We start from the raw sequence: 11975 nt of genomic DNA on the forward strand, positions 1-11975 counted from the left end.
TTTGAAATGTTTTGCATGTATAGTTGCTAATAGGGACAGTGAGAGAAATTGAGAAATTGACAGTTTCATTGCATGGCAGATACAGTAACTAAGCACATGAGCAAAGACTCATGTCTCTCTCCTTTTCCACTCCCCCTCTCCCACAACATACAGGCTCCTCTATCACCATTCCCAGCTCACCCTCCCATTCCTGACCCATTAAGCCATAGCACTTTAGAAGCTATTAGAACATAAAAGTCTGGCACAACCTGCTGCTGCATACACGTCAGGCAGATTATTGGAGGGCTGCCCGCCTCCTTGATTTTTGTAGCCCGAGCTGTACATGGAGCCCTGCACACCTCTTACATTTCCCCACCCAACAGACTCCCTATTCTCCTGCTTTGATCAAGGCTTCTCTTCCACACCCTTGGCCCGCTCAGTCCACCTTCCCTCCAGGCCACTCCAGCCCCAACAGCTCCCCCACTCCACACAGGGATGGGGTGTACCTTAACTTTGTATTTCCTGGTACTCTCGGGTTTAAATCTGTGTTACACCTTCAGGGCCTCCCAAGATCCTGGCACACACATGGGGAGCAAGGAGAGGGTCTCAGACCACTGCATAGGACCCCAGATCCTAGCACAGACACAGGAGGGAATGGGGGCTTGACAGCTCCCCACATCCCTAATACCCTCTACTCACGCTGCCACCAACTCCCAGTGTCCCATCCCTTGACCTGTGCCCCACAACCCCTCTCCTATGCACTCCACTCTTCTCCCCTTCCTCCAGCAAGTATTTGCATGTGTAATTTATTTTCTTTTTGAATATATCTTGAGCAATTTCTAAATGTTCTGCTGTATTCAGATTACATTTCCCTGCCCACTTCCCCCCAAAACAAAAACCAACCCTTTGACAAAGGCAGATTGTAGCAACATGCAGACATTTCATTTCCAGATTTCTCCCAAGGGTGGGTTCTGAACATATAATGCCTGGGTGTTGCTACGGTTCAATGGCCACAGCACAGCCCCTTGACCCACCCAGGTCATGTGAAAATGGGCTGGGTAGCAACCCTCTTGCATACTTTGTCTACATGTGTGCAGTATGATCCGTTTGGTGCGTAAACCTTAAGCTCAAACCTAACACTTTGTTGAACAATATCTTCAGTGTTGCCTTCCCAAGAGGTCAGTGGTTGCCATGCACTAACTGGGTAAGTGTTGAGTGATTGAGACCCCTTAGGCACAATCAGAGCCATAGTTTGATCCCCGAGTATACCCAGAAAAAAGTGTACGTAAAATCAACCCTGAGAAAAGCATTTTTTGGGGTGAGAGGGCAAGAGACTGTATCTTGGGGACCTTTTGCTCAAATAATTCCAAATTTAGATCACCCTCACCAAGGCACACATTTCGAAGTGATCCATGTAAGCACGCCAAGTTTAGAGTACACAGAAGAGTCTCCTTTTAAACAAAGGGTTCCTCGACCTTAACTAAAGCCTAAAGGGCTCCTCGACCTTAACTTTAGCCTCTTATTCTTTGTTGATAGAATCCTGAAGTTAGAGGCTCCATCTTTTTTAGGTAAGACAGATGTACTGCTCTTGCTAATCCAGAGTCCAGAAGTGCTCCAATAAATGCCTCTTCTTGAATGAATAAAAGTAGACTTTTCAAGGTTAATTTAGGTCTACAAGAGCCAGATGTATCCTTTGAGGCAAAAAGTCTATCAGCTACTTATCTAAGTACTGACGGTTGGTGAAAACACTCAAGGCTAAAGAGAACCTAAATTTAATACTGGAAGGATCACTGTGCTGGAGAACAGAGACCCTCGAAGGCAACTCAAACCTGATGCTTAAACCAATACGGAGAGTGATGAAACATATGATTCTGCAGCTGACCCCTCAGGACCTTCAGTGCTGGATTCTGCAGGACCACAAGATCAAAGAGCTCCTCAACAGCAGCTGATGACCTTTAGCACTGGAGTTTGATGGGGTGACACTACTGAACTCCTGGGCATTGGGAGTCCATTGGCTGCTGTCAGTCGAACGGGATATTAATGTAAAATTTCCAGGATGTTTGTTATTGAGGGATGAGTGTGACATGGCTGACCCCAACAGGTGGAGCTTGATATTGGCCTCAAGCTAAACAAGTGCTCAGCCTCTGGGTAGGGCACAACAGGGATTGAGAATATTTCTCTGTCATGGAGACAGAGGCTTGGAAGGATTCAATTTTTTTTTTAATCATTAAATGTTGATTTCACTGTACATAAACCAACGAAAAAATTTCTATTGATAATAATTGAAATTTACAGATAGGCAAACGAAGAAAAATACTGCTGGAGAACTCCTTTGAGTTTGATTTAAGGATATTTACTTCGCATACTCTGGCATGTGGTGCTGACAATTTGTGTTTTAAGAGTAATAAAGCTTCCATTTTCTGAATCTCAACATCTACTGTCATTAAATAATTTTGTCTGACCCCTATCATTTCCCACAACTGTGAAAACTTTAAAGCTGGTATAGGGCAACAATCAATAAAAAGAGAAAAAAGTGCTTTACAATAAACATTGATAATATCCATTGAAATTAAAAAATAATCAACATCAAATTTTGCCAAGCCTACAGACACAGTTCTAGCATATGGGGTAACAGTAACAATACAGCAAAGTGTAGTGAGGGGAGAGGACAACCTGCTAGTCAGGAAATATGGAATCAGAGAAAAGGAAAGAATATATGATAAGGCAGATATATATGCAGAATTAAGGAGCGCTTCAAAAGCATTGAGAAGGCTGATTTTTGGTTTGTAGTCTCCAATTTAGGCAATCAAATGCTAAATTTTTGTATCCACATGTGTATCCGACATAAATAATACATGTTCTAAATGCCTCATTTTAACACCTTTAGCCATGATATTATTATTCAGCAGGCCAATGTACAACATTTTTCCCCCTGCTTTCCGAACCTTCTTGGAAAAAGAAAGATCAGCTCCCAATGCTACATTTTTACCGTTTACCCCATGTGGAAAATTCCTAATCACCTGTGGGTAACTCATTCACCGTCCATGTTTGGGCTATATGGTGAACAGTAAGAACCCTCTTCTTACACCATGGCATTGGCTGTATAGACTTTGGCTCTGGGAGTACACAAACAAACAGGTCTGTTTATTTCCCCTGGGAGTAGGTGGATGGGGAAGTGAGTAGAGCCTTGGCTGTGCTCCCCAATGCACCAGCCAGCACTAACGAAGCTGGGTTGGGAGTGGGAAGGGTTATGATTTGCTGCTGGTATAGGGCAACAAGCAATTAATACATACCTCCAGCAGCACTCAAGGAAGGGAGAAGCAAGGAAGGAATTGTGTCTGAGGAGTATCTGAGGCACAATATGATCTGGGATACTAATGAGATGGAGCAGTATATGCCCATACTTTGCTCACATCTGCGCCTAGAGGCACATCTACCTCTAAATAAATATTCCCATTTGCCTGGGATTGTTCAGGCTCAAACTTGCGCCCACTGGATGAAGGCTAAAACACACCTAAAAGAAATAAGGCAATGAGACAATTTTTACTAATGCTAAACTTATCGTGCATGAGGAACTGGCAAGATAGCCCATTTGAGTGAAAGCATTTATGAACAACTGTGAAATTGCAAATGCACAGATCTAATTTTTCAAGTCACTTGGCTTGCTGTGAAGCAAGGAAAAAAAGACAGAACTCAGGAGAACAAGCACAAGAAAACATAAAAGTGGAGGAGATTAACTTAAAAAAATTAACTAGACCAGCCGGGCAATTAATAGGTCCACTGGTCCATATAATATTTTCCATATGCAGTTTGTATCTTTCTTAGTCAGAAAAAAATTGAACAGCAAAGAAAATGCCCTAACTGCTTAATCTTGCAGATTTCCAAAAAAGTATTGCCAAGGAAAATTGAAATCCTATGATTTGTCTTCTGGAAAATAAAAACAATTCTGATCTGTGTTCTCATCCTACAAAATATGTACACACACTCCCTTTTATAGTAAAGCTATTTCCTATACTTAAATCATAGAGATAAAAATCTGACAGTATCTTTGAGGTGAGATGTACTAGATGTGAAGTTTACTTATACGGTATATCAGATGTCTGTTTAAAGGTGTTTGAAAAGTAAAATTTTAAATAAATTCACAAAGACTATCTATATACAAGTCTTTGCCTCAGTTCTCCATCTGTCAAATGGGGATAAAAGGACTTCCTTCCTCTTTTACAATCTAAACAGACAGGGCAGACAAAGCATAAGATTTCAGGTCTTACCATGTATATGTACAGCTTTAACACAATGGGTCTCATCTCAGTTGGAATCCCTAGACACTACAGTAAATTAGATAGTAAATACCAGTATTAAACTAGGTTACTATATTTTACAGTACACTTTTTATAAAGTGTCATATAGAACTATTTCAAACTAGCACTCTAAGGTTAGGTCTACACTTCGAGCAGGAGAAGACATACCTGCGCTAGATCTGTTCAAGCTAGTGAGCTAAATAGTGTTGTCGTAGTATCGCGAGCGGTGGCAGAAGGGCAGACACATACTTGGGGTGGCTAGCAAGATGCCAGGTACAAATCACTTGTGCTCCCATGGCTACACTCTATGCTTACTGTACTAGCTCGATCAAAGCTAGTGCAGGTATGTCTTCTCAAGCTCCAACTCTCAAAAGTAGAAATACCCTAAATTCAACTCAGGCATCACTTTTATTCCAACACACTAACACCCCAAATTACTAAGGCACACTGTTAAAAAGAAAATACACCTCTACCCCAATATAACGTGACCCGATATAACACAAATTCGGATATAACGTGGTAAAGCAGCGCTCCAACGGATCAAAGCAAGTTCAATATAATGCGGTAAGATTTTTTGGCTCCCGAGGACAGCATTATATCGGGGTAGAGGTGTATTGCTTTAGATAATTCTGCAGTAAAAATAAAAAAGTGTTTGACTGCAAAAGCCACATTTTCCTTAATGATGAATATATTTATACAGGGGGTCTAAATACGGTTTGAACACATTTAACATGTTGACAAAATTTAGTGAGCTAAGAGAGAGACAGGAAAAACTGGTGATTATTCAGGCTTTTATATGGCTCTAAAAGGTTTAATCAGCTAATTAAGAACCACTTATATCCCATGTCAAAGAGGGCTTTCTTTAATAGGAAGTTTTAAGCTCCTCAAGAGCCTGGGGAGCTGGGGATGAACAAAAATGAGTAGAAAACTGGAATATTAGCCAGATGAACTGAGATGAAGAAAACAGCAAAGCAGTTTGAGCAGTACAGCTAAGACCACAAACTTCTTCCATTTAAAGTTGCGCATTCTTCTAGTAGACTCTTAAGCAGCTAGTAAATCTTCAGACCTTGCTCAAAACTCAGTACTACTCAATCTCTACCCTTTTAAAAACCTGGCTGATAGTGACAGAAATCCCATGGCAGATGTGTACATAAATAGCCTGAAAGACAATGGGATTATCAACTCAGTGTTAAGAAACCATCCTGCCTTGATCAATAAGGAGCTTTGAACCTCTATACTACCACATCGGTCACAACTATTGCTGCAAAGGCAATTAGAAAAGTCAGAATTTATGTGACGTCATGTTATGTCATGCTTTCACTGAAAATAAATTGAAGCAAGGGATGGCGAAGAGAAGAAAGAAGAGCTGTGAGGCAGAGGGAACTGCAGGAGTGGCATTCTTCTATATGTTACAACATGGGAATAACTTCATCTACTGGAGTAAGAGGACAAATTGCTTTTACCAAATGGGAAGAAAAGATCTTTGATGTAATTCTGCAACTACTACAGTAGTGTGTTACACAATAGCATCTCAGCAACAGATACAGAAGGACTATACAAGATCAGGAAAATAAAATATTTTTTGTGGCACTTACCAAGTAGCAAAACACTAAACACTTGCCATGTCACTTGCAGGTCCATTTGCAAGAGATGAAACACAAAGAATACTAAATTTGTACCCAGAAAATTTTAATAAAGCTTGAATAAATCACAGTAGAAATTACTCCATGAGAATCATCTAGCATTATCATTATTCTCAGACATCACTCGCTTTACAGAAGCCTTTGGCAAGGTACGTTTAAAAATTCTTGCTAGGTACCTATTTGTGAAACCACTTAAGAAACTATAAATGAATTTTGTATATCCTGCAAATGATGAAGTCATAGTGCCTCCCCGTTATTAACATTGCCCATTTAAAAATTCAAAACAGAGCCCTTTTCTGTACCACTAATGGCAGTATGCTGATACCACCTGTAGCCAGTCTCCTAAAACATATTTGATTTTAGAGGGGATGTAGTCTTGGATACCCCATATCACACTGTTTCAGATATTATTGTTGCTACAATAAATATTAGAAAATTGCTTATATCCACATTAGACTAGGTCTTGTCAGTTCACATTATGAATGGAACTGGACTTCAATCTATTTTCTTGATTTGAAATGAGTAGGAGACTTTTTGACCAAAGGTGGTCATATATTTGCCAGTATGGCTAACTGAAAAAAAAAAAGTTCTCTCAGCTTCATTTCAGTTTCTGATAGCAAATCTAGCAGAAACGGTGGGCTAATAAGAAGAGAGACCTGAAAATTCTAGTATTGCCAATTTAAAGTTTTATACCAAAATTGGTTGTTTGTGTAATATTTTCAGAAAGCCAGGAGAGCTGTAAAAACCATACAGGCAGCTACCAATACCCAACTGGTGAATGTTTTTTCTTGGAAAGCTGATACCTTAGGAAGCAGATGTACTACCTTATTTTTTTTTAAATATGCTGCCCGGGCCAAGGGAAGGATTCCTTTTTTACTTTTCTGATTTATTTTTCTATTCTGACATTTCATGTAAACTAGAAGTATTTTCTGATCGAATACCTCCATTCTGTAACAGAACTTCAATATGTTTACAACATTTGAAGCTAGTTAATTTACTAAAGCTTCCTTATCCCCACTTCACACTATAGCCAAGGAGGTACCTACTTCAGCAAGCAAGTCAGATATGAACACGGCTACATACTACAAGCATGTAATGTGCACATGCCATTTACTGACAACATGCATGGTACCAGATTACAGATTTTATACAATAGCTGCTGATACAAATAGCAATGCTACTGCCACTGTAGCATGACATGATCAACCCAGCATCTCATTCAACTGATATGATGACAATCAGAAAGATAAATCCATGAATAATTATTGTGTGTTTGAGACAGTATCAGTCACTTTACAATGCCAGATGTTTGCTACATGTGTATCAATGGAGCAAACTCACCAGAAATATAAATAGCTAAAATGGAAGTACTTTTTAAAAATATCAGTAATAATTTCCATTATGCACTCAGATTTTTTTGTTTGTTTGTTTACTAATTTTTTTTTAAAAGCTCAAACTTCGTGATTTGTTCCAAACTTCATAAAGAAAAGCTTAGGACAATCCTGAAGCCTAAGCAAAAAAGATAACATCCAAGTTAGAAAGGGGAAGGTAAGGGCATTGTGTAACTGAACACAAAAAGAAACTCCCATTGAATAAAATCATATGTATTCTATTAAGAGCTTTGGTTCAAATTTACTCAATGTTACATCCTGGACTTTCACGAGCAACATCAATTTGGAAATAAAGAAGTCAATTACAAAATAACATTACACATTTACTCACACTGCATCCCGGGAGGCTCCATGTGAGAGCAACAGCTCAACAATGCTCACATGCCCATTCTTGGCAGCATCATGAAGCGGTGAGTCATTCTGATACCCAGTAGTGTTCACCAGTGCCCTGTGCTGTAGCAATAGCTTCACCACCTTCTTGTGCCCATGATTACAAGCCTCGTGCTAGCCGGTGATGTTGACAAGAGGCACACGGGAAAGAAAGACATAAAATTCTAATGAAAGCACAGAATTTTTTTTTTTTTAAATGGAGGTTTGTCACCATGAGTTAATGCATTCACTTTCATAGCCTCTCTCAGAATGGCAGCAGGATATGGAGACACTATTCAATTTTGACAATACAATGGCCATCATGAGTAATTATCTTTTCAAACATGGCATTGATAAAGAGCACAGAGGAACTGAACAAAGACCACCTGGTGTGCAAATAAGACTAACTTGGAAGGCATTCCTTTATGTCGACTAGGGTCGAACACGCTCTTTGGGAGAAAAGAGCAGAGGATGAAAAGGGATTAGCACTCACTACCTATCATTTTTTAATGAAATTCAGGCATGCGATAATACAAAAATATATCTAACCAAAGTTCAAATTCCACTGTCTAATGTGCACCCAAAATGGTGGGAACTACAGATCTAATGGCATTAACAGTTTACAAGATGCACAAGAAACTGCTTGCACACTAACCTGGAAAGAGATCATTTTCCACACTTAAGAAATCATAGGTGAAGATTATCCTGAATATGATAGTAAAAGTGAGAGAGAACAATGACACTTGAGGAGAGGTGGGATGATTCTAAAGGAACAGCATTCTTACAATGTCATCAGGAAGTCTATTTCTCATAACTGTCTTCTTTATGTTTTGGATACAATAAAGATAGGGGTGGGAAAGAACAAACTGTAAAAAATGGAAGTGTGGAGGAAAAAAATGAAAATATCATAAAAATGTTGATACCCACCAATGGCGTCCATCCAGCATGGTCTTTAACATTGGGGTCTGCTCCATTTTTCAGTAAGTGTTCAACGGCTGATACATCACCCTAGAAGGGAAAAAAAATCATTGCTAAACTTCTTTGGAAGGATAGATAGAACAAATTAAAATAAATGGGAGAGAACAGTAATAAGCTGCATCATTTTGATTGCAATTAAACCAAGACTTTCATTTAGACAATGTCAACCTACAAACTTTTACTCTTTCGAAAATAACACTGTTTATTAGTATAGTTTAGTCAGAAACCCCTAAAAGCTTAATTTAAGTCAGGAGCAGACTGAATAAGGCACATCTGACGCACTATAAATAATTCAGAATACATAACTGGACAAGTGTGTGCAGACTGCAATCTATTGGCTAAGACTGACTGCAAGGATTAAGACCAGGTACATTTACCCAAAAATTACATGTCCTTCAAACCAAAAATTGTGTCAAACTAATCTAAATGACTAGCTAGAAATATGCACAAGTGAACCCGATTTATGTGCCTGTCTTAGAAACATCCAACTTGCATGACTAAAATACTGAAAGAAAAAGCAAAGAGAAAGTATTTCTATTTACTCTTTCAATTATTATGCAAGTTAAAGCTGCCAGCACCCTTATATCATTGGCAGCTATGCTACCATCATAATTTCATTTCCATTCTGGCAGAACACTACAAGATATTCAAGTTTTGCTAAGGCATAGAGGTGGAAGCCATACAGGAAGGAAAGGGGAATGCTCGAGACAGAAATTATGGGGAGTAGAAGGAGGAGCCTAGAAGAATATAACCTACAATTCACCAGAATATCCACAAAATTGGTTAAAGTTGGGAACTTAACAGCTCCCAGACTCCCTGCTTATTAGAATTCTGAACCTGTGCTGTCAGACATTGCTTAGAGCATGAACAAGGCTCCTTCACCCCTGTCTATAACGCTGTTCGCTGGAATGCCTACTTTGTTGTGTTTCTATCACTTAATATTTTTATGCAAATAGGTTATTGGCCTATCACTCAACCCCAACCTGGAGGACCAGTTGACTGCTGTTCTTTTGGTCCCTATCTTTTCACTTGTCCAGCTTGATGGCCCTACCAGGAGTTAAAACTCCCACCAGCATAGTTCTCGGTCAGTGGAACACATAAGGCGTCCCACTGTGTCAAGGTGCAGTCCCCAGGGAAGTCTTATTAGAACTGTCCTTAGCAAAATTTGTACTGCCAGCTACAAACCCCAAGATGGGAAGAGGGAAAAACCAGGCAACAGGAGAAAGAAAGGGGGGGGGGATATATAGAAGGAGAGACAAGGTAGGAAAAACCACAAGGGAGAAGTAAGAACTCCATGTGCCAAGAATCTAAGGCTACAGAGATGGCAAAGAAAGGAGAGAAAAATAATTGGAAGTGGAAGACAGAACTGCAAACTTATATAGAGACAATATGGAATCAAACAGAATAGGTGAGATGAAATCTCCTGCTCTCATGGCGAAAGCTGAAACAAGGAAGGCTTCAAGTGCAGATCTATTGAAAACAGGGTAAGGGAACCCAAAACGGTTAAAAACCAGCAGCTCTCTCTCTCAACAAAAAGCTGTGGAAGGAGTTAATACCTGAATCACAATGCACTAGCTGTAATTCTTGTGCCATCAGGTATATTAACTGAAAGAGATCCTGACCATTATTCTACTACCACACTACATACCTTAGAATTCACCTCTCTCTTAAAGAGCAACGAATATGAGGCCCAAACTTGAGGATAGTATTAAATCAAATGAAGGAGAGCGTCAAACCTGTTCTATGATATCAAGGAACATTTCTGAGACCATGTAGAATAGCATTAATCCTCATTCTTTACAACCAAAGAAAACTCTTCCAAGACTCTGTTCAGCAGAAAAATAACCAGCAACTGATAAAAGAAATATTAACTCAACATTCACATAAAATGTTGAAGAGCTCTGACTTTATATCAGTCAACTGAATTTATATAACCAAGAGATATGTTCCATGCATTATAATCACAACCTAGACACCCCCAGCAAAATGTTAAATTTTAACCAATTAAAGAATATACTGTTCTAGTTAGAATATTTTTTAGTCTCAAGGAAAGAGAGACAAGTGGAAACCATGTACAAAGAGAAAATATTCACAAGCATGGGAGACAGCGAGCAGTACAACAGAGCTTTTCCCATAGATAAAAAGAATTACCTAGGGTAAGTGATATCTGAGCTTCTTTTTTAAAATTATTAAGTTTGCAAATATATATAACAGTGGTTGATATTTTTGCAGTGTTCCCATAGAGCAGTTAACACACCTAGCAAATAATTCAAATCTGGTGTGGGCATTAGGTACCTTAACTGCTCAGAATGTTAACATTCATATTACCAATCCATAAAATGCTAGTTTAATTTTTATTACAGTAAAATTGCGCTGCTGTTGACAACTAGAAGTACTGTTAACATGTACAGAATGAAAAAGGGTTAGAGTAAAATTAGAAAACTATAGCTCTATTGTAAACTGAGAAATGAGTGGGATTTTTCCCCTGAAAATGAGAAAAAAATCCATTTTATTACCTAGGCTGTAAATGGAACTTCTCTTTTTACCACTTGCAATTCACAATAAAAATGAAGGGAATGGGAGAGGAGCTTTCATTTCGATTACACACATGCACAATGACTGAACAGCTACTGTCAATCAGGATTAAAAGTGATGCATTAAGAAAGCTGTTTGTGGCCTAGAGACTGACAGAGGAAATATAGCCAGAAATTAAAGTTTAAATTTCAGCCCCAGGGCATGTTACTAGACTCATGGAAGTTATGTCTTCTGCACCCTGAACTTTTAAGAGGTTCTGAGAATGCATTCAACTACTTGACAGTGAATACTCGTTGAAAAAAGAAACATACAAGGATAAAATAGGGGGGACAGATCTTCAACTGGCATCTACTAGGGATTCAATCTTGCTAAGTTCAAAGTTCCCGACAGTGCTCCAACGATACACTTAAAAACAAAATTAACTTTAAGCATTGACTTCAATGGGATAATTCACATGCTTAACAGGTAAGCCAGTGCCTTAAGCATTTTGCTGGGTCAGGGCCAGGGTGCTCAGCACCTGGCAGAATTGAGCCCCAATTGAGGATCTGATTCTATGTATCGTCCATCCCCATTTGGAAGGAATCAGGAAGATAAATGGTAATTTAATGTTCTTTGACAGTTTTCACCTGCTGCAAAGAAAACACAACAGGAGTCTCCATCTATACATAGTATCAGAGGGGTAGCCGTGTTAGTCTGAATCTGTAAAAAGCAACAGAGGGTCCTGTGGCACCTTTAAGACTAACAGAAGTATTGGGAGCATAAGCTTTCGTGGGTAAGAACCT

At 39.1% G+C, this 11975-nt stretch overlaps 1 protein-coding gene across 1 annotated transcript in view; it reads right to left on the bottom strand.

Moving 5' to 3' along the window:
* BARD1 (BRCA1 associated RING domain 1) overlaps positions 1-11975 on the bottom strand; it is a 63576-nt gene that overhangs the window by 24821 nt on the left and 26780 nt on the right. Inside the window, exons 4-5 of the mRNA XM_026647710.2 lie at positions 8608-8688; positions 7643-7815 (exon numbers count right to left, since the gene is read on the bottom strand). Coding sequence (XP_026503495.1) covers positions 7643-7815; positions 8608-8688 — 254 coding nt within the window. The remainder of the gene's footprint in view (positions 1-7642; positions 7816-8607; positions 8689-11975) is intronic.

This window comes from Terrapene carolina, unplaced genomic scaffold (genome assembly GCF_002925995.2).
Source record: "Terrapene carolina triunguis isolate 2854851 unplaced genomic scaffold, T_m_triunguis-2.0 Scaffold62, whole genome shotgun sequence".
Classification (NCBI taxonomy): Eukaryota; Metazoa; Chordata; order Testudines; family Emydidae; genus Terrapene; species Terrapene triunguis.